Source organism: Triticum urartu, chromosome 7, assembly GCF_003073215.2.
Source record: "Triticum urartu cultivar G1812 chromosome 7, Tu2.1, whole genome shotgun sequence".
In the NCBI taxonomy this organism is placed as follows: Eukaryota; Viridiplantae; Streptophyta; class Magnoliopsida; order Poales; family Poaceae; genus Triticum; species Triticum urartu.
In genome coordinates, this window is record NC_053028.1 from 27,072,601 (window position 1) to 27,099,401 (window position 26,801).

At 43.6% G+C, this 26,801-nt stretch overlaps 1 protein-coding gene across 1 annotated transcript; it reads left to right on the top strand.

Annotated features, from left to right (window-relative positions):
* Positions 1–19,087: 19,087 nt before the first annotated feature.
* On the top strand, positions 19,088–24,315 carry LOC125518217 (probable anion transporter 2, chloroplastic). The gene is made up of 7 exons (XM_048683132.1): positions 19,088–19,512; positions 22,413–22,643; positions 23,018–23,366; positions 23,451–23,495; positions 23,585–23,869; positions 23,994–24,027; positions 24,143–24,315. Exons 1-7 carry the CDS (start codon positions 19,088–19,090, stop codon positions 24,313–24,315), a joined length of 1,542 nt encoding a protein of 513 aa, XP_048539089.1.
* Positions 24,316–26,801: the final 2,486 nt, after the last annotated feature.

Here is a 26,801-nt window from a genome sequence, read left to right on the forward strand (position 1 = left end):
GGCAGGTTGTGCTTGTGGAGGTCCTCTTCAACTTATGATGACAATCCACTATGCATATGAAGGTATGTGAAGATAATGACATGCATAATGGAAAATGGACGTCTGCAAAATGATCTAAGTGCGGAATTTATCGTCGCACATGCGGAATTTATCATCGCATCACAAAGTGGCAAATAAGTAGCAGACGACCATTGAGTTTAAGTGTTACAACTCAAAGAACCAAATGTATCAAAACGAGAGTTGTAAACACGAAGCAAAATATAAAGCAACCGCCCATACGGACCCGCTTGAAGACTATCAAACTCATATGCTTCTCCCCCTTTTGTCAGTAAGGACCAAAAAGGTTTGAAGACATAGAGCATCTACTCGTTCCCATGAAGAGTATGTGAAGCAGCAGGGTCGTCGGTGGTGTTCGGCGGTGTAGAAGAACTTGGAGCAGTGTCGAAGCGTGCTGAAGGAGGTGGCGGTGAAGTAGCATCGTCTTCATCCTCGATCACTCTGGCATTCACAGTTGCAGCAGAGGAAGAGAACTCAGAGTCTTCAAGAGATGGAGTTCGTCGCAGCACTGCCCTTCGAGGAGGGATGGAGTCAAACTTGAAGCGTTCAGAGAAGCCATCCTCTTGAAGATCATCTTCAGAGCACATAAGCGTCAGCCCTTTCCATGTGTGTCGAGAGGTTTCATGTGCAACAAAGGCATTCTTGGTGGCAAGATTGCGAATGCGGTTAACATCCACCAAGAGGTTTTGCATTTGGCGCTTCAGCCAGTCATGATGTCTATCCTGTTTCTGATGAAGAGCCACCAGAAGCTCTCGGTCGTTGAGAACACGAGTGCGCTTCTTGGATTGTTGGGCAATTGTGCTATCGGTGGCTTCAGTAAGAGCAGGATGTGGTGCACATGTAGTTCCGGCCAAACGATACACACGAGTGACTGCTTCAACTCCTTCAATGTTCTGAGAAAAACTTTGATGCTCCGCATTCTGAAGACTTAGAGGTTCCTTGGCAGGATCAGGATAAATGGCTTCAACAGACATATCCACATCAGGCAGAAAGATCCGATGATTGCGAGCAGATGGCTGATATGAGATAGCGGAGTGGAGTTTAATCAGTCGCATTATCCATGGAGCGTAGAACTTCAAGCCAAAAAGATTAGAGCCTGATGCAGCAAGTTGGCGGATGAAGAAGTCCTGTGCATTGAAGCATTTGCCATGAAGAATATAGAAGACCAAAGTCTTCATTGCACCTTCCAGCTTGGCATGTGGAGAATGTCCTTTGATAGGCCAGAGAGTTCGCCTTATGATGTAATAAATAGTCCTTGGCAGATACTCAAGGTCTTCAACGAGGAACTCCTTAGGATAGGCAGCATCTTGTGGCAATGGCTTCATCATGCTGAGCATCTGACTCATGTTTGGTTCAGGCTTCTGAAAGATGTTCTCCATAGCTTCACTGTGAAGCTGACAGCCAGGTTCGTAGAGATCGCCAGGAGTGGGCAGACCAGTGAGCTCAATGATATCAAAGGCTTTGGCTTCGTGATGAACATTTCCTGTCATCCACTCCAGGACCAAGTCTTCGGATCTCTGTTGTATCCACGAATGTGAAGTGTGGCATAGAATTGGAGCAGCAGCTCTTCATTCTAGTGCTCTTGGTCGGTGACAAACGGCAGCAATCCAACCTCTTTGAAGCAATCCAGAGCTTCTTCCAGACAGGGCAGACCAGCTATTGCTTCAATGTCAAGACGCTTATGTGGGAAGATGCGACCTTGATTGTATAGAATGCAGGAGTAATAGCTTCGCTGCGGATAGCTCCAGAACCGATCAGATGATATTCTTTCCCTTGAGTAGGGGTTCATGGAGCTATTGAAGAAGGTGTTGTATGCTTTGAAGCCATTGACATTGAAGGATCCAGGTGCTGATGCAGGACCTGGAAACCTGGGCAATCTCGGGATTGGCTTCTGTACCTGAGGCCTATGCTCAACATGGTAGTCAAACTGAGGACCAGCAGCAGGCGCAGGAACAGAAGCAGTAGCATCATTGGCTTCACTGACTTCTGGTGCTTGGGTTGGTGAAGGCTCCACATTGGCTTCAGCCATGACAGCGTCAGTGGCATCGGTGGCAGCCTCAAAATTCTCAACCTCCACTTGATGAGCTGGAGGGTCGGTCACAGTCACGTCCTCCTCGAGAATAGCTTCTTGGTGAGACGGGGGTGTAGCAGCGTTTGGGGTTTCTTCTTCATCGGCTGATGCAGCCGGAATGTCTTCAGTAGGATTAGCTTCAGACGCAGAGATTGGAGGCCTTGGTCCTTTGCGAAGCCTGCGTAACGCTGGCGACGCCTGTGGAGTTGGAGTTGGCTGGGCCTCAAAGTCATCTTCCTTTTGTGCTTGTGGGCGATCAGCCCATGATGCATCCTGAGCAATTGGCGTCAGAGGACGACCAACGCTGATGAGTTCGCTGTGCGTTAGCACAGGCGATGATACCTGTTGGTGCTCGAGCTGAGGAAGAACTGCATCATCTTCAACATGGTCATGGTGACCAATGTCTTCAGCAGCGATGGGATCAGCTGCTGGAAAGTCTTCAGCTTCATGAGCCTCTGTGAAAGAAGGCTCATGGACAGTCAGTTGGCGCTCCTGAGGTTCAGCGTCAGGGCGAACCATGGAGATGGGTTCAACAATCAAGGGCTCTGTGGGAGCAGCCCGTTCCTTCTTGGTCTTCCGCTTCTTCTTGGAGGGGGTAGTAGCAGAGGCTTCACGATGTTTCCTCTTCCTGGCTTCAGCCTCAGCAGTCCTCGTCTTCTTCAGCTCTGAAGCGGTTGACCGGGCCTTTGGCTTCGAGCCAGTCATGCTAGTTGGGAAGACAATGGGATCTGCTTCCTACCTTGGTGCGTCAGGTTCGGCCACAGCGGGCTTCTTCTTCTTCTTTGCAGCCATCCTGGGGTCGATGCCAGGACGCCCAAGGGCCTTGTGCTTCTCAGCCTCATTGTAGGCTTGCACACATTTGTCAGCCAGGCTCTTCATGCGCTCACGAGAACCTTGAGCTTCTTCACGCTTCTTGAGAAAAGCTTCTTTAAGCTCGTGCAGCATGAGCTTGAAGTTCTTGACCTCTTGGACGCTGAGCTTGGCCATATGCTTCTTGAACTGAGCTTTTTCATAGTCTATCTTTTGCTTCAGTTCAACAATACGCTGGGCTAGAGCTAGCTCTGAAGCAATGGCGCCATGGAAGGCGACACTGAGACCAATGGGAAGTTGCAGGTCTTCAAAGCTGAGGTTGGGCGTTTCAAACCACTCATCAATGAAGTCGTGGATGATTGCCACGTCAAAGAGAGGCAAATTGTTGAAGATTTCTGCTTCTTCTTTGCTCTTGATCAGCTGCTCAAGAGCGTCATCTGCAAGATCTTCATCACTGGACAGATCAATGGCATCGTTGCGCAGAATAGCAGCAGCTGTCATTTCTTGGCCGGTGTGTGGCAGAGGCATCTTGACCTTCTGGGGCTTGGAGATGTGTGAAAAATCTTCAGACTGCACACTGTCTTCAGGAGGTGCAGTGGCCAATGGCTTCGCCCGTGAGATTTTTGGTGCAAAGGCAGGCTTGGAAGCTTTTGGCTGCTTCAGTTTCTTTGGCTTCGGCGCTGCAGGCGCTTCATCTGATTCAGCATCATCTGCAGGCTCATTCACGGCAGTCCCTTGAACCACGATATGGGTGATGAGACCTTCAAGGTTGTAGAAGGGCCCAAGAAGATTGGGTTCAGCTTCGCAAGTTCCATCGGCACGGGGAGCAGAGGGACCAGGATTGAAGTCTAATCCCAAAGTCTTCTTGTTCTGCTTCGCTGAGTTCTTGGCAAACTGGAAGTTGCGCTTGAACAGATTGTCGTCACGGCACCATAGTAGTGACAATGGGTGTGCATCTGCAGGCTGTGGCCCACGGACCATGCAGGGATAGAAGCCTTGTTCAATGGCTTCTTCTCTGGACCTGGGTTGAAGATTCTTGTATAGGATGTCTCCCCACGGTCGCTTGATGGCCTTTTTCTCAGCATATTCTTGTGTCACAAACCGGTATTTGAACCATTGTTCTACCCAATATCTTCGAATCCACTGGATTCGGGTCTTGCGCTGATTATAATCCTCTTCAGGATCTGTCTTGTAAAGTTCTGAGAGGTCATCAGGCAGATCTCTTGATGTTCCGCCACGACGCTGTCTGCCTCCCTTCCTTGCAGATTTCTCTGAAGCCATGAACTTTAAACTGAAAGGCTTCAATACGTTCAAAGGCTTCAAGGGCTTTCGCTTGCTAGACCAACAGGAACTGGCTTCGGGAGAATTTATATGATGCTGTAAGAATTCTGCAAATGAATGCAGACTATGAGAACCAAGGGATTCTCCCACGGACATGTACCTGTGACAGCATTAAGGTGCGAGGGAAGGGGAAGAGGTCATATGCATTCTCAGAAGATTTTGAAGATAAATCAGTTTAGAAGACATTGACCTCATCGTGCGAAGACATTCACTTATAGATAAGGAGTTGGTTCCAGATTTGTACGAATCCATGGATCAGTACAAGTGAGGAATCTAACTACTTTGTGAAGTACAAGTGAATATACTAGGCATATTATGAGATGCAGTATGAAAGAGATCCAACTTGTGTGAACAGAAACTGCTTGTGGTAGAAAGTGACGAAGCTATAGGATCAAAGGGGCCGTAAAAAGGAAGTTTTATTTACCACACGAAGAACTGCTAGACGGAGTGGAAGAGGAGGCCGAGCAGTTCGATCGTCCGTGCCCTAACTTGGCAACGGAGGACACCTACGGCGACGGCGGTGAGGACGATGTCCGCGGTCGGCGTGAAGACGGCGTCGGAGAGGTTGCGGCAGCGAAGCGCTTCGTCGCCGGCGTCGTCGAGGGCTAGCGGTGGCGCTAGGGTTCGTGCGAGAGTGGAATAAGAGATAATGACTGCGGTGAGACGTGTATTTATAGGTACAGGGGCGGCTCAGTGTTATTACACAGGTGCCCCTGGCGATTCACATCTGAGGAACACGTGGCCATCATGCAGCCTATCGGGGGTTGTTCCACGTCCCACGCACGCCTGGATTGTCAGGTGGTCGTTCCCACTTCTCCGGGTTTCAGGTGAAGGAATGAGCATTGAAAACGAACTTAATGTTTGTCTCTATATCTTCTACTGACAAGGACGCAGAGAAGACATTCGACAGTTTCAATAGAATGCATATGACTTGGAGAGATAGAGTTTGAGATTGAAAGCATAGAGAGGTTAGGGTCCGATCATATTCACTTAGTTCAAAAGATTCAACACGAAGACATAGCTATAAGTGAATGCTGTAGAGGACAGAACACTAGTATATATATATATATATATATATATATAATCAACATAGTGAAGATAATCATGAAGACATGTTGAGATTGAAGTCAAACCAAATGTGAAGACATAGCAAATGTAACGCCATGAGTGAAACACTTCAAACAGAACCTTTGGTGGTGGCGTTACCCACCGTATAGGAAGTATTAGACCCAGACACGGCGCACAATTATCGTGGCGCTCCGAAGTCAAATTCCACATTAATATATTCACACTTAGAATGTATGTCTTCATTGATTGAAGATATACTTTACTTCGTGTGTTGCACATCTAAGTCATCAATATGCATAAGTGTTAGGATATGTGCCTGATCACAGGACATTTGAAGATTCCAAGATATTTAGCTCACACCGTAACTTGCAAAATCTTTTCTCATCCAAGGGCTTGGAGAAGATATCTGCCAATTGCTCTTCAGTGTTGACGTGTATGATATCAATGTCTTCCTTCACAACATGATCTCTGAGAAAGTGATGACGAATTTCAATGTGCTTTGTCTTCGAGTGCTGAACTGGGTTGTTGGCAATCTTGATGGCGCTTTCGTTGTCGCAGTAGAGTGGCACTTGCTTCAGATGAATGCCATAGTCCTTGAGTGTTTGCTTCATCCATAGAAGCTGAGCGCAGCAAGATCCAGCAGCAATGTATTCAGATTCAGCAGTGGAGAGAGATACACAGTTCTGCTTCTTTGAAGACCAACATACAAGTGATCGTCCCAGAAAATGACATGTGCCTGATGTAGACTTGCGATCCACCTTGTCACCAGCATAATCAGCATCCGAGAATCCAACCAGATCAAACTCTGAGCCCTTTGGATACCATAATCCTACAGTTGGGGTGTGAGCCAAATATCGAAGAATTCGCTTCACAGCTAAGTGATGCGACTCCTTTGGTGCCGCTTGGAATCGAGCACACATGCAAACACTAAGCATAATATCTGGCCTAGATGCACATAGATAAAGTAAAGAACCAATCATGGAGCGGTATACCTTTTGATCGAACTCTTTACCATTGTCGTCGGGACCCAGATGATGTTTGGCTGGCATTGGCGTCGTGAAGCCTTTGCAGTCTTGCATACCGAACTTCTTCAGGAAATCTTTGAGATACTTCTCTTGAGATATGAAGATGCCGTTGCGTTGCTGTCGTATTTGAAGACCGAGGAAGAACTTCAGCTCTCCCATCATGGACATCTGATATTGCTCTTGCATTATATCCAAACTCTTCACTGTACTTCTGATTGGTGCAGCCGAAGATAATCTCATCCACATATATTTGGCACACAAACAGTTCACCATCATATGTCTTCGTGAAGAGAGTGGGGTCGAGGGAACCAGGTATGAAGCCTTTGCTCTTCAGGAAATATTTGAGTGTGTCATACCAAGCCCGAGGGGCTTGTTTGAGGCCATATAGTGCCTTGTTGAGCTTGTATACCATGTCAGGATGTTTTGGATCTTCAAAGCCAAGCGGTTGTGCAACATACACTTCTTCTTCAATCTTGCCATTGAGAAAAGCGCTCTTCACATCCATTTGATATAGAAGTATGTTATGATGATTTGCATAGGCCAGTAGTATGCGTATGGCTTCAAGTCGAGCCACGGGAGCAAATGTTTCATCGAAGTCAATCCCTTCTACTTGAGTATATCCTTGAGCAACGAGACGAGCTTTGTTTCTGACAACTTGACCATGCTCATCTTGCTTGTTGCGGTATATCCATTTGGTGCCTGTTATATTGTGCTTCCGAGGGTCAGGGCGCTTAACCAGTTCACATACATTATTCAGCTCAAACTGTTGAAGCTCTTCTTGCATAGCTTGAATCCATTCAGGTTCCATGAAGGCTTCTTCAACTTTCTTGGGTTCTGTTATTGAAACGAATGCAAAGTGCCCACAGAAATTTGCTAGCTGAGTTGCCCTTGAATGAGTGAGCGGACCGGGTGCATTGATGCTATCAATTATTCTCTCAATCTGCACTTCATTGGAAACACGAGGATGTACAGGGCGAAGATTTTGCTCTTGCTGATCATTGTCATTGTTAGAAGGATTGTCTTCAGGCTGAGCATTGTCTTTAGGTTGATCAGGTGCGGATATGATAAGTTCCTCTTCAGGTTGAGCTTCAGAGGGTATGATTTCTCCAGTTCCCATTAGTTGGATTGATTCACTGGATGGAACTTCATCTAGCACATTTGGCAGGTGCTCTCTTTGTGAACCGTTGGTCTCATCGAACCGCACATCCACTGTTTCAACCACTTTATAATGAAAGAGATTGAAGACTCTGTAGGAGTGAGAATCCTTTCCATATCCAAGCATAAAACCCTCATGTGCTTTTGGTGTAAATTTTGAAGTGTGATGTGGATCCTTGATCCAGCACCTGGCGCCAAATACTCTGAAGTAACTGACATTTGGCTTCTTGCCAGTAAGGAGCTCATAGGATGTCTTGTTCAGAAGCTTGTGAATATAAACACGATTGATTGTATGGCATGCAGTATCAATGGCTTCAGGCCAGAATTTTCTTGGAGTCTTGTATTCATCAAGCATCGTTCGGGCCATCTCAATGAGTGTTCTGTTCTTGCGTTCGACGACGCCATTCTACTGTGGCGTGTACGGGGCTGAGAATTCATGTGTGATGCCCAAAGTATCAAGATATGTATCAAGGCCAGTGTTCTTGAATTCAGTGCCATTGTCACTTCTGATGTGCTTTATCTTGGCGCCATAGTTGTTCATTGCTCGATTGGCGAAGCGTCTGAAGACATCCTGCACTTCAGTCTTGTAGAGGATTATGTGCACCCAAGTATATCTAGAATAATCATCAACAATGACAAAGCCATAGAGACAAGCAGTAGTAGTAAGAGTTGAGTAATGAGTGGGACCGAAAAGATCCATGTGGAGCAGTTCGAAGGGTCGAGTAGTTGTCATGATTGTTTTCGAGGGATGTTTGGCCCTCGTCATCTTTCCTGCTTCACAGGCACCGCATAAGTGATCTTTCTTGAACTTGACGCCCTCGATGCCTATGACATGCTTCTTCTTTGCAAGGGTGTGGAGGTTCCTCATGCCAGCATGCCCTAGCCTCCGATGCCAGAGCCAGCATTCTGAAGCTTTTGCTAGAAGACATACAGGAAGCTGTGGTCCTGCTGAGAAATCTACCACGTACAAATCATCTTTCCGATACCCTTCAAACACTAGAGACTTGTCAGATTCCATTAGAACAAGGCAACGATATTTTCCAAACATTACGATCATGTTCAAATCGCAAAGCATTGAGACAGACATTAAGTTGAAGCCAAGGGATTCAACAAGCATGACTTTATCCATGTGTTGATCTTTTGAGATTGCAACTCTACCTAGACCCAATACCTTACTTTTACTAGTGTCAGCAAATGTGATGTGACTCTTGTCGGATGGACGTAAGGTTGAGTCCATAAGAAGGCTTCTTTTGCCAGTCATGTGATTGGTACATCCACTATCAATAATCCATTCTGAAGACGCTGGTGTCGTACCCTACAGTGCAGTTAGGGGGATAGGCTTCACGAAGAGAATTGTGAAGCAAAAACATTTGACGAACCAGTGGGTTATGAAAGCTTAGATCCAAATTAGGACTGATAGGGAGAGTAGCAAGCGATTCAGGAACGAAGTTCATAGTAAGACCATTCGGGCATTTGATCTTGCGCCCTACAGGATGTTTAAGGTCCCTAGCAATGGCGTCATACGATTTTGGTTTTCTGCTGGAGACCTTTCCGTACAAAAGAGAGAGTTAAGCTTTCTTAGCCACCCACATCTTCAAGGGTGGCTTAGAAGCAATAAGTCTAAGTGCAGCGTCTGAGAACTTTGGCTTTGGAGCTCTAGCAAAAAGTCTTGCAGGCGGACAATAGTACTCATAAGAATAAGCAGAATAGTTCTTGGTCTTATGAACATGGCGGTTTGATGAACCGCGCTCATATTCATAGGCCTGAGTATGGTTTCCCTGCAAAACATTTGCGTTAGTGCGACTCAGGTGAGTCCTCTGTCTGTATGAAGCCTTTGGACCGTATGAAGCCTGTGGTCTGGGGTTTGTCTTCTTCACCTATGGTGTCATGATGACATTCACAGGAAGATTCTCCAGACACTTTTTTGGTACCTGGATCTTCTTCATAGGCGTTCCATTCCTGCAGTTAGTACCAATGTACCTGGCAAACACTTCACCATTCTGATTCTTACACAGTTTATAGTTTGCATCAAAGGATTCATCAATGACAATGGGGTTAGCACAAGTGAAGCCAGATAGAGTGGATGGATCTGCTAAAGATTCCTTTGCAGCAACCCATGTGGTTTTGGGGTACTGCTCAGGTTTCCAGTAAGAGCCATCAGCATTCATTTTCCTTACGAACCCAACACCCTCTTTCCTCGGTTTCGGTTCAGGATCTGCCTTTTGAGGACATCACATAGTGTCTGATGCCCTTTAAGACTTTTGTACATCCCTGTTTCAAGCAATGTCTTCAACCTAGCATTCTCATCAGCAATAGCAGTGGTATCCTCAGCAAAGGGGTTAGTTCCCACATCAACAGTTGAAGATATTGCAACAGTAGCAGCAGTAGAACATTCAGCAACAGAAGTAGCATTCTCACGCTCAATGCATTTAAGACATGGTGGTTCAAATCCTTCCTGAGCGGAACTGATCTGTTCGGCGCGAAGTGACTCGTTTTCCTTTTGAAGATCTTCATGAGCCGCTCTCAATTTCTCAAGATCTTGCTTCCTTTGAAGATAATCATAGGAAAGCTTTTCATGAGTTGTTGAGAGCGTTTCATGACGACTTTCAAGTTCCTCATACTTAACGTGAAGATTTTTTATGTCTTCAATTAAGGACTCAGATCGAGTCATTTCAGCGCCTAACAGATCATCGCTTTTGTCTAACAGTTTTTGAATATGTTCCATAGCTTTCTGTTGTTCAGTTGCAATTTTAGCAAGTGTTTTGTAGCTGGGTCTTGAACCACAATCAGAGTCATCTTCACTAGATGTTTGATAGTGAGTAGTGCGTGTGTTTACCTTGGCACCGCGTGCCATGAAGCAGTAGGTAGGAGCGGAGTAGTCCTTGTCATTTGCATCGGTGTTGGTGATGAAGTCATTGTCTTCAGTGTTGAAGATGGACTTGGCAACGTATGCTGTAGCCAGACATGCAACACCAGAATCAGACTCCTCCTCAGACTCCACCTCTGCCTCCTCAGAAGCGGACTCCTCCTCTGAATCCATTTCCTTGCCAACAAACGCACGTGCCTTGCCAGATGAGCTCTTCTTGTGTGATGAAGACTTTGAGGAAGACTTGGAAGAAGACTTTGAGTATTTCTTCTTCTTCTTGTCGTCAGAGTCATATTCCTTGCTCTTCTTCTTCTTTTTGTTCTCATTGTCCCACTGCGGACACTCAGAGATGAAGTGGCCAGGTTTCTTGCACTTGTGACATGTTTTCTTCTTGTAGTCATGAGAAGAAGCTTCATCATTCCTTGAGCTTGATCGTGAAGGCTTTCTGAAACCTTTCTTCTTGGTGAATTTTTGGAACTTCTTCACAAGCATAGCAAGTTCCTTTCCAATGTCTTCAAGATCATCAGAACTGCTGTCAGATTCTTCTTCAGATGAGGAGACAGCTTTTGCCTTCAAGGCACGAGTTCGCCCATAGTTTGGACCGTAGATATCTCTTTTCTCAGAAAGCTGGAACTCATGTGTGTTGAGCCTCTCAAGTATGTTAGACGGATCGAGTGTCTTGAAATCAGGACGTTCTTGAATCATCAGGGCTAGGGTGTCAAACGAACTGTCAAGTGATCTCAGTAGTGTCTTGACGACTTCATGCTTGGTGATCTCAATAGTGCCAAGGGCTTGAAGCTCATTTGTGATGTCAGTGAGTCGATCAAACGTGAGCTGGACATTCTCATTGTCATTTCTCTTGAAGCGGTTGAAGAGGTTGTGAAGGACACTGATTCTCTGATCTCTCTGGGTTGAGACACCTTCGTTGACCTTGGAGAGCCAGTCCCAGACTAGCTTAGATGTTTCCAAAGCACTCACGTGGCCATACTGTCCTTTGGTCAGATGACACAAATGATATTCTTGGCAGTAGAGTCCAGTTGAATGAACTTCTTGACATCAGCAGCAGTGACACCTTCTCCAGCCTTGGGAACGCCGTTCTTGACGACATACCATAGGTCGACGTCAATGGCTTCAAGATGCATGCGCATCTTATTCTTCCAGTAGGGATATTCAGTTCCATCGAAGACAGGGCAAGCAGCGGAGACTTTAATTATCCCTGCAGTCGACATAGCTAAAACTCCAGGTGGTTAAACCGAATCACACAAAACAAGGGAGTACCTTTCTCTGATACCAATTGAAAGTGCGTTATATCGACTAGAGGGGGGTGAATAGGCGATTTTTATGAAAGTCTTCAAAACGTGGAAGTTTCGAAGACAAACGATAAAGATAAACCTATTACCCTGCAGCGGAAGGTAGACTACACTAGGCAAACCATAGTCATGTATTCAATGAAGTGAAAGCACAATAACTAATAGCAGCAATGTAGTAAGGATCAGGTAGGAAGATATTATGAAGCCAAACAGAACACGCAGTCACTTAGTGAAGACAGAAGATAGTGCAATCATACAATGACTTCACAAGGACCAACAGTAAGTAAAGGGAAGGGAAGGATGAAACCAGTGACTCATTGAAGACAATGATTTGTTGGACCAGTTCCAGTTGTTGTGACAACTGTACGTCTGGTTAGGGAGGCTAGGTATTTATACCTGAGGACACACAGTCCCGGACACCCAGTCCTGAACACGCAGCTCAGGACACCCAGTCCTCACCGTATTCCCCTTGAGCTAAGGTCACACAGACCTCGCCCAATCACTCTGGTAAGTCTTCAAGGTAGACTCCCAAACCTTCACAGACTTCGTTCACCGGCAATCCACAATGTCTCTTGGATGCTCTGAACGCGACGCCTAACCGGCTGGAGGATTCACAATCCTCAAGTGTAATAAGTCTTCAGATCACACAGACAAGAAGACTTAAGTGATGCCTAACACTCTTTGGCTCTGGGTGGTTAGGGCTTTATCCTCGCAAGGAATTCTCTCTCAAAGGCTTCGAGGTGGGTTGCTCTCAAACGACAAAAGCCGTACTCTAACTCTGAGCAGCCAACCGTTTATGGTTGTAGGGGGTGGGCTATTTATAGCCACTAGGCAACCCGACCTGATTTGTACGAAATGACCCTGGGTCACTAAGGAACTGACACGTGTTCCAACGGTCAAATTTCAAACTCACACGGCAACTTTACTTGGGTTACAAGCAAAGATGACTTGTCCGACACTAGACAAGATTTGCTCTCATAGTCTTCACTCGAAGACATAGGTTTTGGTTAAGCATCACTTCAGTCATTCTGACTGGTTCACTTGGACCCCACTTAACAGTACGGTGGTTCCTATGACTCAACAAAAAAGAAACATGACTACGAAAGATCTAAGTCTTCGAGCTCCATAGGCTTCATGCGATGTCTTCTCTTGTCATAGTCTTCAATGAGAATATCTTCATAAACCACCTTTGACATCAATGTCTTCATACATTTTTAGGGGTCATCTCTGGTAGGAAAACCAAATCAATGAGGGACTTCTACCTGTGTTATCCTGCAATTCTCACAAACACATAAGTCCCTCAACTAGGTTTGTCGTCAATACTCCAAAACCAACTAGGGGTGGCACTAGATGCACTTACATATACCCTGCATACGCTTAAGCCTAGCGATTTTACAGTGAATAGCATCACCGGGGATGTGTGGAGGTGTGTCTCCATTGGATCTCGCAGGATCTGGTCGGTGCTGGTCTTTGGTGGATATATTTGGGTCCAGTTTTTGTTCGTCTTCGTTCGTGTGGTTAGTGGTTTGATCTTTCCGATCTACAACTCTCTTCATCAGCGATGGTTCGTGCTCTGGTGCTCTAGTCCTTTAGGTCCTTAGCACGACGATTTCTCTACTATCTACTTCAACAAGGTTTGACCGACTCCGATGGGGAAGCGGCGATGACGACGTCGCGCCTTCGGCTCGCTCAAGTGTTTGTAGTCGTCGCTAAATAGTCCATGGAGCTAGTTGTCATTTTTATTACCTTTGATGAATAGATTGAAAATCTCTCTCGCAGAAAAAAGGTTCTCGAAAACAACGCTTGTAACTGATCTCTGGGAGGTCCAACGCCATTTGCTTGCACTCCATCGAAACCATCACATCCGGTTCCATGTATTCTTCTTTTTTTTGCGGGGAGGTTCCATGTATTCATCCATTAGCTTAACTAACCATGCCCGCGATGCGTGCTGCCAGCCGTGCTTGTTGATACTTTAAGTGAGAATTGTTTCTATACAATGATACTTTAACTCGAAGTCTATTGCATCGGAGAAGAGGTGTGGCAGCGAGGGGAAGAGACGCAGTGCCTGCGTAAGAGGATATTAGGCAGCAATCTGCTTGGCCCTCTGGTTGAAGAGGACTTCCCCATGGTTTTCCTTTTGATCGATTTCTTGAAATTTTCTCATCTCATATCTGAATGCAAATAGACTACTATCCTAAGTGTATATGACAGGACCTAAGAGCTATTTGTTCGTTCAACTCTTGCTTACCTTAACTCTGGCTCAATTTGAAAGAGAAAACGACGCAGCACCGCTCAATCGCCCACATGGGTGAGGCGGCTTCATTGTACTCCTCTTCCTCGTTGTTCTGTTCATCCTCGTTGTTCTCATCTTCTCCATCCGTGCCCTCCTTTATGTTGTTGTGTTCATTGTGCTCCTCCTCGTTGTTCTCATCTTCTTGGTCTATGTCCTCATCCTCGTCTGGGAGCAGGAGGCCGGTGAGATCAAAATCACAGTCGTGGACAGCGGAGGCGAAGTCCCGGTCGGTGGGGAGGTGGTTGGCTTGGAAAGAAGAGTCCTCGGGCTCGAAGCCATTCATGAAGCCTTGGATAAAGAGGCAGGCAAAGGGATGGGTGGACAGCTTGGAACCTGTGGCGGAAGGCGGGGGACGAACGGACCGTGCAGAGGAAGGTGCGGCAGATGAGAGTTTAGTCATGCGGGACCCTCATGTCCGAGACCTGCTTCGTAAGAAGACAACTAGCAACAATGCTGCTTCTAGAGAGAAGGCCAAGCTGGCGCAACTGGAGGTAGACTCGAAGAGTCTATTGTATGGTGGTTGCGATCCCAAGGTGACCCGCTTGAGTTTCACGCTCAAACTTATAAAGACGAAGGCAAAAAAACAAATGGACTGATGCAAGCCTCGATGAGCATTTGAAATATCTACAGAAAGTTCTTTCTGCGGGGAACCTGTGTCCTACTGGTATCATGGAGGCCAAGAAAATCGTGTGCCCTCTTGATCGGCCGCACATTAGATACCACACATGCATCAACGCTTGCATCATTTATTGGAAGGAGCACATGGGGAAAACCAGTTGTCTAGTGTGCAATACTTGTCAACACAAGAAGGCCGAAAAGAAAGCTCCTCAAAAAGTTGTATGGTACTTTTCAATCACTCCCCATCTACAACGGTACTTCGTAGATCCTAAGGAAACAAAACTCATGCGCTGGCACGCGGAGAGGGTGAAGCCCGACGATGGAGATGATCCAAAGCCAAGGCACCTCGCAGATGCTAGCCAGTGGAGAGCATTCAATGCTAAATATCGATATTTCGCAGATGATCCAAGGAACACCGTGCTTGGCGTGAGTGCTGATGGCATGAATCCGTTTGGCAACCAGAACACGAGCCATAGCATATGGCCCGTGTTTGTATGGATGTACAACCTCCCCCTCGAAGTGCATGAAGACAAAGTACATACACATGAGTATGCTGATTCAAGGACCGAAACAAAATGGAAAATGATATTAATTTGTATCTTGAGCTACTGAAAGAGGAGCTACACACGTTATGAACAACATTGGTTAAGACATGGGACGCCAGCGCAGGAGAGTATTACGATATGAGAGCCACGCTGATGATGACGATGCACGACTATCTCGGTTACATGTATGTCTCAGGCTAGGTGTGCCATGGATATTGCGGATGCACCATGTGCAGGGATGATATAACGTCTCAGCAGCTAACAAAAGATGGTGGGTCTACGAAAATCATGTACATGGGGCATCAAAGATGGTTCGAGAAGGATGACCCGTGGAGAAAGCGTGAAGATCAATCAATGGTGAGGCTGAGCATCGAGGAGCTGCGTCGAAATCGATTAGTTGGCAAAAAACTGAAAAGACCGCCCCATGTCGGGACCGAAGAAAAAGGCGCTGGAGCCGCTGCTGAAGGTATAACGTGGTCTGTTTTCTAGGACTTGGAGTACTAGCCCAGACTCAACACGCCTCATAGCCTTGATCAAATGCATATCACGAAGAATGTCCTTGAGAGCTTGCTTGACACAGTGATGAACATGCCGGAGAAGATCAAGGATGGGCCAAAGGCAAAAAAAGACTTGGAATTTTTGGATATCAAGAAAGACCTCCACATCCCCCATAAAAAAAGTCAACGAAGAAGATGGAGACGAAAGATAGGGGCAAAAAAGTCAACGAGAAGAATGAGCATTATTGAGCCACCCCCTGTCTTGCTTCACCTTAAGTCCAATGGAGATCGATCAATTCTTCATGTGCCTTACCGGATTCAAAGTTAGTTCCGGTTACTGTCGGAAGATAAGTAGATTTCTAGACACCAAGAAAAAAAATGTTTAGCAGGATGAAGTCTCATGACTGTCACACTGTCACTTTTCCCCTCTTACCACTTTAGCACTATTACAACCTCATTTTTTCCACTATTGCCACATACTGGATGGGAGCTGGCGGCGGAGCGATGAGCAAGACAGACAAGAGAGGTAAGAAAACACATACCCGAAGTGCTATATTAAGAAGATTATGTGTACATCCACATGGAAAGGCCTTGCGACCAAAGAAATCTATTCGTTAAGGAAAGTTCATAAACACAATTTTATACACAAAGGGGATCACGTGCACCTACATGGAAAGACAAAGCCATCAATGAAACATATGTATCAATGTAAGAAAAATTCCGATCCATTCAGATTTTTGCAAGTTAATTTGTTACGAGCCAACGAGATTATGTGTGCTTTCGCATGGAATGACAATGCGATAAAAAACCATTTGTTAAGGAAATATCTTAGTAATTGATACATAAAGGAGAACATGTGCACCCGCATCGAAAGAAAAGGCCACCAATGAAACCCATCTAGCAAGGTAGATCCATGATGTTAAGTGGAAATATCAAAAAAATAGTATGAAAAACCGAAAAGTGGGGTTCAGTTGAGAACAAATTGATGGAAGTGTGCAAGGAAAGAAAACTAGCATAGAGGGGTGCTGGTGGGAGGTGAAGTCGAAAATAAATCATGAACTTGAAAAAAAAACATGTGTACCAGCCTACCAAATCCACTTTAATAGTAGAGATATATGTGATTTTGTAAGATAAAAAAGATATGTTATTTTTGTTGTGTTAGGAAATTTATGATTGTCAATTAATAATACTCCATCCATTCCTAAATATAAGTTTTTTCTAGATATTCCAATATATATACTATATACGGAGCAAAATAAGTGAATTAACACTCTAAACTATGTGTATATGCATCCAGCCCAGGAGGGGGGAGGGGGTGAGAGGGAAAAAAAATTATATGAGACCAGGTCTCACGGTTAGCAGATGAGACCCGTCCTGATGGATGACACGTGGCATTCACAAATCACAAAGCATGTAATTTCTCTCCCCCCTACCCCCTGATTCTAAATGAGGGGTGAAGGATGCTTTGAGATTTGTGAATGCCACGTGTCATCCATCAGAATGGGTCTCGCGTGAGACCTGGTCTCATAGAATTCTTTTTCGGGTGAGAGGGGCGGCCACCCCGGGCCCGCGGAGGGGTCCGCTCCTGATTTTCTTCACGCTACAATTACCTTCCTTAATCCATGGTTTCCTTCCTTAATCTTCGTTTCTAAAATAGGATCCTATTTGTTTTATCCTAATTTCCTTCCTTACCGGCAAGGACACGATTAAGAAGCATACCAATTATTGTGTCTGATTAATTAGGGGTAGTTATGAAAAATAATCGCTCCTGATTTCTTTCCTTAATCCACGAGAGTACTAGCGTACTATCAGGTCATATGCGGGCGAACAGACGATACAAGCGAGAGAATGGATCGCCGCTGCGTACTCACCTCATGTACGTGCATGGCGCCGCCGCCTAGACTCGGAGCAGGCTTGAATCGGAGGAGTGCCGTACTGCCAGAGATAAGCACGTCGCTGCATTCCATGCGCCACTCCTGACTCTCCGAGATACGAGATCGCGTACAAGTTACAAGAAGAGAAAGTATGTCTCTCATCTTCATCTATACAGTCAGTCTATGCCGTATCAGATTTTTATCACGATGATTGATCAAAAATTATCAATGGTCATCCGTATTGCCTCTTCACTGTTGCAACTGGCCACTCATAATTGATTTATTAGATACTGTTTATACATAGGTACCATTTGGATTATCAATTGTAAGTTCGGCAACATGCTGATACTTGTTATGGAAGAATAAACTAATATTAATATATAAGACGAGAGGGATCTACATAACAAAATAGTGATCAGGGGCATTTAAATCATCTGCTAGTCTTGACAATGTACCCATTTTTACTATAGATGATTGTGATCCAAGAAATTAGAATAATCTTTACGGGGCATATTAATAAAGAAAAGGCTTGTAAGACAAAAAATGACTATATTTTCTTTTGCTGCCAATTCAACATATTTTCTCGTATTTTATCTATGTTTATCTTAAGAGCCTTGGGATCTAGTTTCGCCCCGGGCCACCGAATTCTCAGGACCGGCCCTGTGTATGTAGTCCATATTGCAATCTCTAGAAGGACTTATATTTAAAAACGGAGGGAGTAGAGATAATGACAATAATAAATGACATAGTGCGCATGATTAATGATTTGTTATTGAGGAATATCTGATTTTGTTTTGGAAGATTATCGAGAAAAATCCCGTGTCTGTATTTTCAAAGGTGATTTCACATGTACGGTGTGATTTCTGAATTATTAATTACCTATTATTCACATTATTGAATTAAATCAGCACATCGCAAATCAAGTATGAAACAAGATCTCGTCCTTTAATAAAATTTGATTTTTTTAATGGGAGGGAGAAAAATCCAGTGAAAGGGGTTGGTGGGAGGTGAAATGAAAATAAACCAGTGGGAGAGGATGGTGGGAGATGAAGCGAAAAAACCCCAAATGAAATAGATGGTGTTGGGATATGAGGCGCAAAAACAAAGACAAAATTAAACCGTGGAGAGGAAGTTTTCAAATCGCCCTTTAGAAGTAGAGATCTGGTTTTTAATGGGAGGGAAAAAGATCAAGTGAATGAGGTTGGTGGGACGGAGGCAAAAATAAACCAGTCAAATAGAACCGTGAAAGATGAGGCAAAAAAACCAAGATGAAAGAGAGAATGGTAGCAAGTGAGACTGAAAAGTGAAATGAAATTAAACCTTGGAGAAAGCTATCAAATCTGAAATCCGAGTAGAGATCTTCTGGGATCCGTGACCAAGGTCCTAAATTTATACCACCAACCAACCCAGTTGATCAATTATGCACATATATATACCACTTGCCTTCTGACTTCCTCGTACTCCTTAATTACCATGGCCTGCACCAAGCATCTTCTGATCTCTGCCGCGCCTCTCTGAGCACGCTCAGTCAGCTTCAGTTCCCTCCTCGCGCGGATCATGGCGTCAGTGAGATCATGCGTGTCCATCAAGCCGGCCGCTGGCCCGGCCAGGAACAGATCCGCCAGGGTCGGGGCGACCACCTTGGAGCCGACAAGGCTGCAGATATCCGCTGATTCTTCCTCTTCATCAGGCTCGGCCGCGGATGGCTGCGGCAAAGGTGTCGGCTATGCCGTCAGTAGCAGCGGCAGGGTCAATGGCGTTGCTGGTATGGTTGGAGATGGCGGGAGAGCGAGGAGGAGGGGCGGGGGGGAGGTGGTACCCACCTGCAGCGCCATGGAGGGGGTCTCCCATGGGGCGGTCGCCGCTGCCGTGCCCAGCCTGCCGGCGCTGCCCGAGCGGGCCAAGCTGGTGGCACTCGTGGCAGCCGTCATGCTGCTCTGCAACGCCGACCGGGTCGTCATGTCCGTCGCCATTGTTGCCATGTTAATTTCACTTTAGCTACATGTCAGCTGACTGAGTTTTAGATTTTGGGTTAGTCGATTTTTTAGCCGTTGATTGCTGCTCCAAGATGCGTGCTAGTTCTTTTTTCCTATTGTGTATGCTGTCTTGTATTGGGCTGGACATTTTTTATTGACCCTTATTTTGGGTCAGTCGATTTCTTGTTGGGCTGAAGCCTGTTATGTGTTTTCTTATTAGGCTGTTTGTGGGCGTTTTTTTCTTCTTTTTTTTTCGGTTTTATGGGTATATTTTAAATGTTGGGTGAATACAGAATGTACAAACGTATGTAATTTATAATACGTGTAAATTGTAATTCTGTGAAAAATGCACTATTATGTGCTTATTTCTTACATACTATTAAAATAGCGTGATTTCATTATAATTGTATTTTCTGTGAAAATTCCACTACCATATGCATATTCTTGCGTATTATTGAAAGCAATTTTTTTGTATATATTGTGTGTAAATTTTGTTATTGTTTGATTATTTTATAATTTCTTTCTTCTTATAAAGGGTAATATCAAAACTAATTCATGCTTACTTACAAAACTTCATTATTTCGTTTTTAGTAGTTATTTCATATCCTTTCTGAAGGGTAATACCAAAACCACTAATCCATTTTTTCTTACAAAACTTCATTATTTTGTTTTTGATTTAGTGTTTGTTTCATTTTCTTTCTTTTTTTGATGGTAATACCAATGTAACTAATTCATTCCTTCTTATGAAACTTTCTTTTTTGCGAGAGTTCTACTATCATATACTTATTCTTGCATATTATAACAAAGTGCAATTTCTCTGTAAATCGTACGCAAATTTACCATTTTTTTATTTATTTTTCTTTCTTATTAAAGGATAATATCAATGTCTCCTTAGGCTTTCTTTCTAGTGAGAATGATACTATTATGTACCTTTCTTGCATATTATAAAAATTCAATTTCTATGTAAATTGTGTGCAAATTTCTCATTTTTTTTTGTTTTCGTTATTTTTAAATGGTAATACCAATGTCACTAATTCATTATTTCTAAGAAAACTTCATTATTTTGGTTTTTATTTGTTTTTTATTTTATTTTATTTCTTCTTAAATGATAATACCGAGGCCTCTAATTCATTCTTTCGTAGAAAAACTTCATTATTTTATTTTTCATTTCGTTTTTTAATTTATTTCTTATTTATTTGTAACTCCGGTGCTACTATTTCATTCTTCCTTAGGAAATTTGTTTTATTGCGAATATTTCACTATTATATGTTATTTTTGCATATTATAACAAAGCGCAATTCATGTGTAAATTGTGTGCTACTCCTGGGTAATACCAATACCACAAATTTTGTCTTCCATATAAAACTGAACTATTTTAATTTTTTTCTTGTTTCTTTTCTTTTGGAAGGGTAGTACCAATGCAACTAATTTAGTGTTTCTTAGAAAACTTTATTCTTTTGATTTTTATAGTCTTTTTTCATTGTCTTTCTCTTGAAAGGGTTATACCAATCCCACTTATTCATTCTTTCTTAGAAAACTTTATTATTTTGATTTTTTAGTTTCTATTTTATTTCATTTCTTCTGAAAGGGTAATACAAGTTCCACTAATTCATTCTTTCTTTCATTTATTCTTTAAGGTGGCACCATGATAACTGTCCGACATTTAGGTGACCTGGTCTTTTTCTTCTTTTGGTTATCCGGTTAACAACTCACAATAATTAAAATGATGGTAATTAAGAAAATTGTGATATTCTAAGAATATTTTGAAAATATTTTGCTTGTGTTTTATGCCGCATTGCTTATTTTGCAGTTTATTAACATGTGCAATTTTTTTGTAAACTGTGTGCAAATTTGGCCATTATTTGTTTTATTTTTTTCTTAGAAAACTTCACATTTGTTTTTGTTGATCTTTATTCATTTATTCTTTAAGGTGGCACCATGACAACTATCTGAAATTTAGGTGACTGGGTCTTTTTCTTCTTTTGGTTATCAGGTTAACATCCCACAATAATTAAAATGATGGTAATAAAAAAGTCATGATATTCTAAGAACATTTTGCTTGTGTTTTATGTCGCATTGCTTATTTTACATATTATGAGCATGTGCAAATTTTGTGTAAATTGTGTGCAAATTTTCTCATTTGTATCTCTCGTGTACAAACATGATTTTTTTTTTATGCAAATGCGCATGATATACTACATTGTATGCGTGAAATTTTGAGCTGTATAAGTTCGTTTCTTTGAAATTGAAAAAACAACAAGAGGCTCATAGTGCCATGCTGACATTATTCGGTATAGAGGTGGTATTCACCAACGTAAAGTAGTTTTATTGTCTAAATCTACTGGAACGTGGTGTGGCTGTGCTTTAATGTACTCCAAGCAAGCTAGCTAGCTAGCTAGCATGCATTCCCTGCACACATCATGCAACACGCACGCATGCGCTCGGTGGGACGAAGCAACATAACAAAAGCACCTGCCACAGCCCAGTAGCTGGTCGAGCCAAATGCCTGTGCCGCTGATGTGGACGGAAAAAAAGTGACTGACCGAAATTGTAAATTCAGTCAACTGACTCCTAGTCACGCCCTGTTAATTTACACCTCAACTGTTGAACATGAGCACAAAGTGAAGTAAAGGTCCTTTCGATCTGACATTAAGCAAGTAGTAACAACAAAATGGGCAGGTTCCAACCATTGTTGAGTTCATTGCTTGATGTATATTGTGGTTGGAGATTCAAATATACTTAAGCCTACAAGAACAAACACAGCAAATTGTTGATATCCATGAGCACCTAGCTAAGCCAAAACAAACACAACCTATATATCTACCCTCTTACTGTCATATCATGCATGATTAATGATGTTCAAATTGAATGGCTCGAGATTAAATTTCACCCACTACTGTATTGTTGCAGTCATCATATCTATGGGGCTATGTTTTATCATCCATGGTTGGAGGAGCTTTGGCTGACAGATACGGAGGGAAGAAGGTGATGGCGGGTGCTGCTGCACTCTGGTCCTTGGCCACTTTCCTCACTCCATGGGCTGCCTCTCAATCCGCCATCATGTTGCTTGCTATACGCGTGCTCTTTGGCCTTGCACAAGGTGTCGCATTCCCGACAATGAGCACTCTCTTACCAAAGTAAGTAGCTCATATCACCCATTAACTTAGATGCCTAAAGAGGAGCAGACAGAAGCAGTAACCTCCAGCAACACTTGGAGCAGCATAAGCGAAATACTTTCTTTTGTTACTTTTTTGAGATCAATCACAGTAGTATTCACTATAGTTAAAACTTAAAACATAGGGTGCTAGAAGAATTAGTTTAGCTGTGCCTACAAGTATTCTTTGTCTCATGGTTATACTTTCGGGTATGCCAGGCAATGTTCTTTTTCACCGATATCAGTAACGAATTCTCCTTACAGAATCTAGAAAAAAAATCCACTACATATATTTATATATGCAGCCAAACGCAGCTCCAGTTCAGGCTCTTAATTTCATTTTTGAACATGAAACAGGTGGTTCCCAACACATGAACGTGCCACTGCTGTCGGCCTTTCCATGGGAGGATTCCATCTTGGGAATGTCGTAAGCTTCCTAGCAACACCGATCATCATGTCACATATAGGCCTCGCCAGAACATTTGCCTTCTTCGCATCACTTGGTTACTTGTGGATCTCTGTATGGCTGTTGAATGTAGAAAGTGACCCTATAGACAGCCGCACTATAAGAAAATCTGAGCTGCAACTTATTCTAGCTGGACGAAGTAAATCAAAAGTCAAAGGCAGCAAATCACCATCCTTAAGACAAGTGTTCTCAAAGATGGAAATGTGGGCCATCATTATAGCTGATGTTATAAATAAGTGGGTATGAATGACTGACCAGCATAATTAATATTTTGTGAAACTATGTCTATAGATATTAACATCTGCAAATTCAAATACCATGCAGGGCTATTTTGTCCTACTATCATGGATGCCGGTGTACTTCAAAACGGTATGTCATCTAAGCTTCTAAAATCATTCTAATAGGTCTGCCTTACAACTCTACCATATGTTGTTGTTTCTTACAATTATCCCAAACAGGTATATAATGTGAATTTGAAACAAGTTGCATGGTTTAGCTCCATACCTTGGGGCGTCATGGCTCTATCAGGATATGTTGCAGGAGCTTCTGCAGATTTAATTATCAAATCCGGCTTATCTATTGGGCGAGTCCGGAAAATTATGCAGTCAATTGGTTTTATTGGGCCAGGTGTGTCATTGCTATGTTTAAGATTTGCCCAAACACCGTCGGTCGCGGCAGTTATCATGACCGCTGCCTTGGGTTTGAATTCCTGCAGTCAAGCTGGTTACTTCTGTAATATACAGGTAACTACTGTTCATGTTTCCTCATATCGTATCCTGATCATATCATCTCTACCCAGTGCCTGTTCTTCTTTCGGATCAGTAGCTCCATTAACAATCTGAATGTGTTTCCATTATTTTCCATCAGGACATTGCCCCTACATACGCTGGATCCCTACATGGTATGTTCACAAACCTTTTTGATAGCATCAGTAGACAACAAGATCCATATTTTTCTGCATTGATGAATTTATTGTTCAGCCCTTATATCTGGCATCTCTTGTCCTGCTTGAACAGGACTGACGAACGGCATCGGAACGGTGGCTGCCATAGTTAGCACGGTAGGAGCAGGATACTTCATCCAGTGGCTGGGATCTTTCCAGGCCTTCCTCACCCTAACGGCGGTGCTCTATTTCAGCGCCATCGTCTTCTACAACATCTATGCGACAGGAGACCTGATTTTTGACTGAGCTGAAAATTAGTTTTTCCGTTTATGATGTCAAATGTACAATTACATCTTGTAAAATGTCTGTCTGCGCCCGCCGTGCAGAGCAAAGAAACGAATAAAATTAAGATTGATTGGTCGGCTGATTCATATAAGACTGAGCGCAACCATGGTGGCTTTGTATCGGTGGAAAAAGTATGGAATGCGGTGATCTCTTTAACAAAACTATCTTTCTCTTTTAGTAGTAAGAAAAGGTACCATGGCGGCTTCTTTCAGATCAGTAGCTTGGTGTTTGGTTAAATTCACATGATTTTGATATCATACTGTTTCAGAGGATGGTATCCAGTCATTTGTTGCATGGTTGCTTCTGCAGCAAACAACATTGTTGGATGAGTAAGCAATGGTTGTCACGTTCAAGAAACTATTGCTGGTGTTGGAACTTTCTACTTTGATTATCCCATGCCGGTCTGCAAAGCAAAACGATCAACCCGGGAGTTTGACGAGTCATATATAAGGACACAGAATGCAGTACGAAACAACTGAAAAATTTCATGTCAGCCAAAATATTATCTCGATAAAGTAAACAGTTATTGTACCACCTGTTGTACTCATTCTAACTTCTATCAGTGCAATGATACGTTACGTATTCCCGAAAAGAATAACACCAAGCACCCTCCTCACTATCTGATATACATTGTTGGGCTTCAGTGTCAGGAAAATTATCTTGTAGCCCCACACACCCACCTCAACCCTTTCTGAATGCTTGTGTTATTAGAAGCGTTAGCGCGCTTCCCTGCGCCGCTTCATATTCGTGAGGGTCCACCATTGCATTTTCATTTTTGAACATTTTGAGGCATGTTTAATGTGTGAGTCGAGAAATGTGAACCATACATGATTAGTTCAAAGTTACAGCTGGAACGAAGCATGCATAATCAGCTGCAAGTTACAGCTCATGGTCATGTAACTACAATATATGGAGAGAGAAAATGCAGAAAATTAAGCAGTAAAATCTACTTGCGGGATGACAATATACCTTTTATCCTGCTACTCTATTATCAATGAGTATTTGTGAGAAGTTGATGTAAAACCGGTGCAATATGAAGTGAAATTCAGACTGTACAATCGAGGTTATCAAGAAGTCCAATGCTTTCATTTGGCTCAGGAAAGGTTTGAGAACAAATATTCGGAGAAGTTTACAATCAAAAGAGGCGAAAAAATTGTTGAAGACCTTAGTTCCTCAATCTCTTGGAGCAAGCACTAATCCTAGATTGTCACCTACCCCTGACATCAAATAATTGTTACAAACATGAGGAGTTATATGCAGGCAGCTAAACACTTCCAATATTTTATTACCTAGTGCTAGTACCTTAAGCATAACCATCAAAAGATCGCTATGCCATGCAATTGTACATGATCCAAACTATGACAGACGTACCACACATCAAGCAACAATATCCCATGAATTTCTCGAAAAAAAGAAAAAGAAAACAAGCAGCCATGGATCCATTGATTGAGCAACATGCAGTGACTCCTCCCCGTACGTCTTATTGATAGTAGCAATTGATCCCAACTGAGGAAACTAACCAGACAACAACAACAGACCACGAGCAATCGATGGCTGTAGGCCCAGCCGATGTAGTACATGGGGTCGGGCACCTTGAAGGTGCGAGCGCCCTCGGGCGCGCAGAGGATGTCGCTCCACTGGTCGCATATGTTTCCCATGATGAAGTAGCCAGCGTCCTGCAGCTTCTGCCTCTCGCCAGGTTTTACAATGATAAAATCGTGATTTTGGAAAGGTGAACAGTTCATGTATTGTTCACTATTTGAAAATCACCATTTTGTCACAAGAAACACATATTTGCTTCTTGTAGAAGTACAGATTCATTTTCGTGAGAAGCACTACTATGTTTCTCGAAAAGAGAAAAATAATCTAGGCTTCAAGATTAGCTTTCACTAGAAACACAGTTGTGCTTCTATGAGAAAACTATGCTTTCACAAGAAGTACAAATTTGCTTCTCGTGGAAGCACATATTTTTTTGGAAAGAGAGGAAGCACAATTCATGGGCGCATCGGTCCTGGTCACTAATGGAGTAGATGGACTTTATCAGAAGAGATGAGGAGTTCAGCTGCTGCGATTTTCCGTATAGAAGAGGGACAGTTCATGGCCGCATAAGTGCTAGTCACTAATGGAGCAGTGGAACCGGCTACGATTGAAGCCATAGCTTCCAGGGAGGTGATCCGCTTGGCCAAAGATTTAGGCTTGAGTTCAATGAGGCCAACTCCACCGCGCGACCCTATCCTGTCCGTCCCCCTCCGCTTGGGGTAAAAGGGACAGACGAGACGGCCCAGCGCGCGAGCGTAAACGGACTTTTGTCTGCTTTCTGTCTGTTTTCGACCCATCTCCGGCCCAAGTTTGCGTCTGTTTTGGGGTGAAACGGACAGCGCGCGGACGGGCGGGACGCGCGCGCTTGTCCTCCCCTGGCCCGCCTGTCGGTGGGAGAAACCAACCCC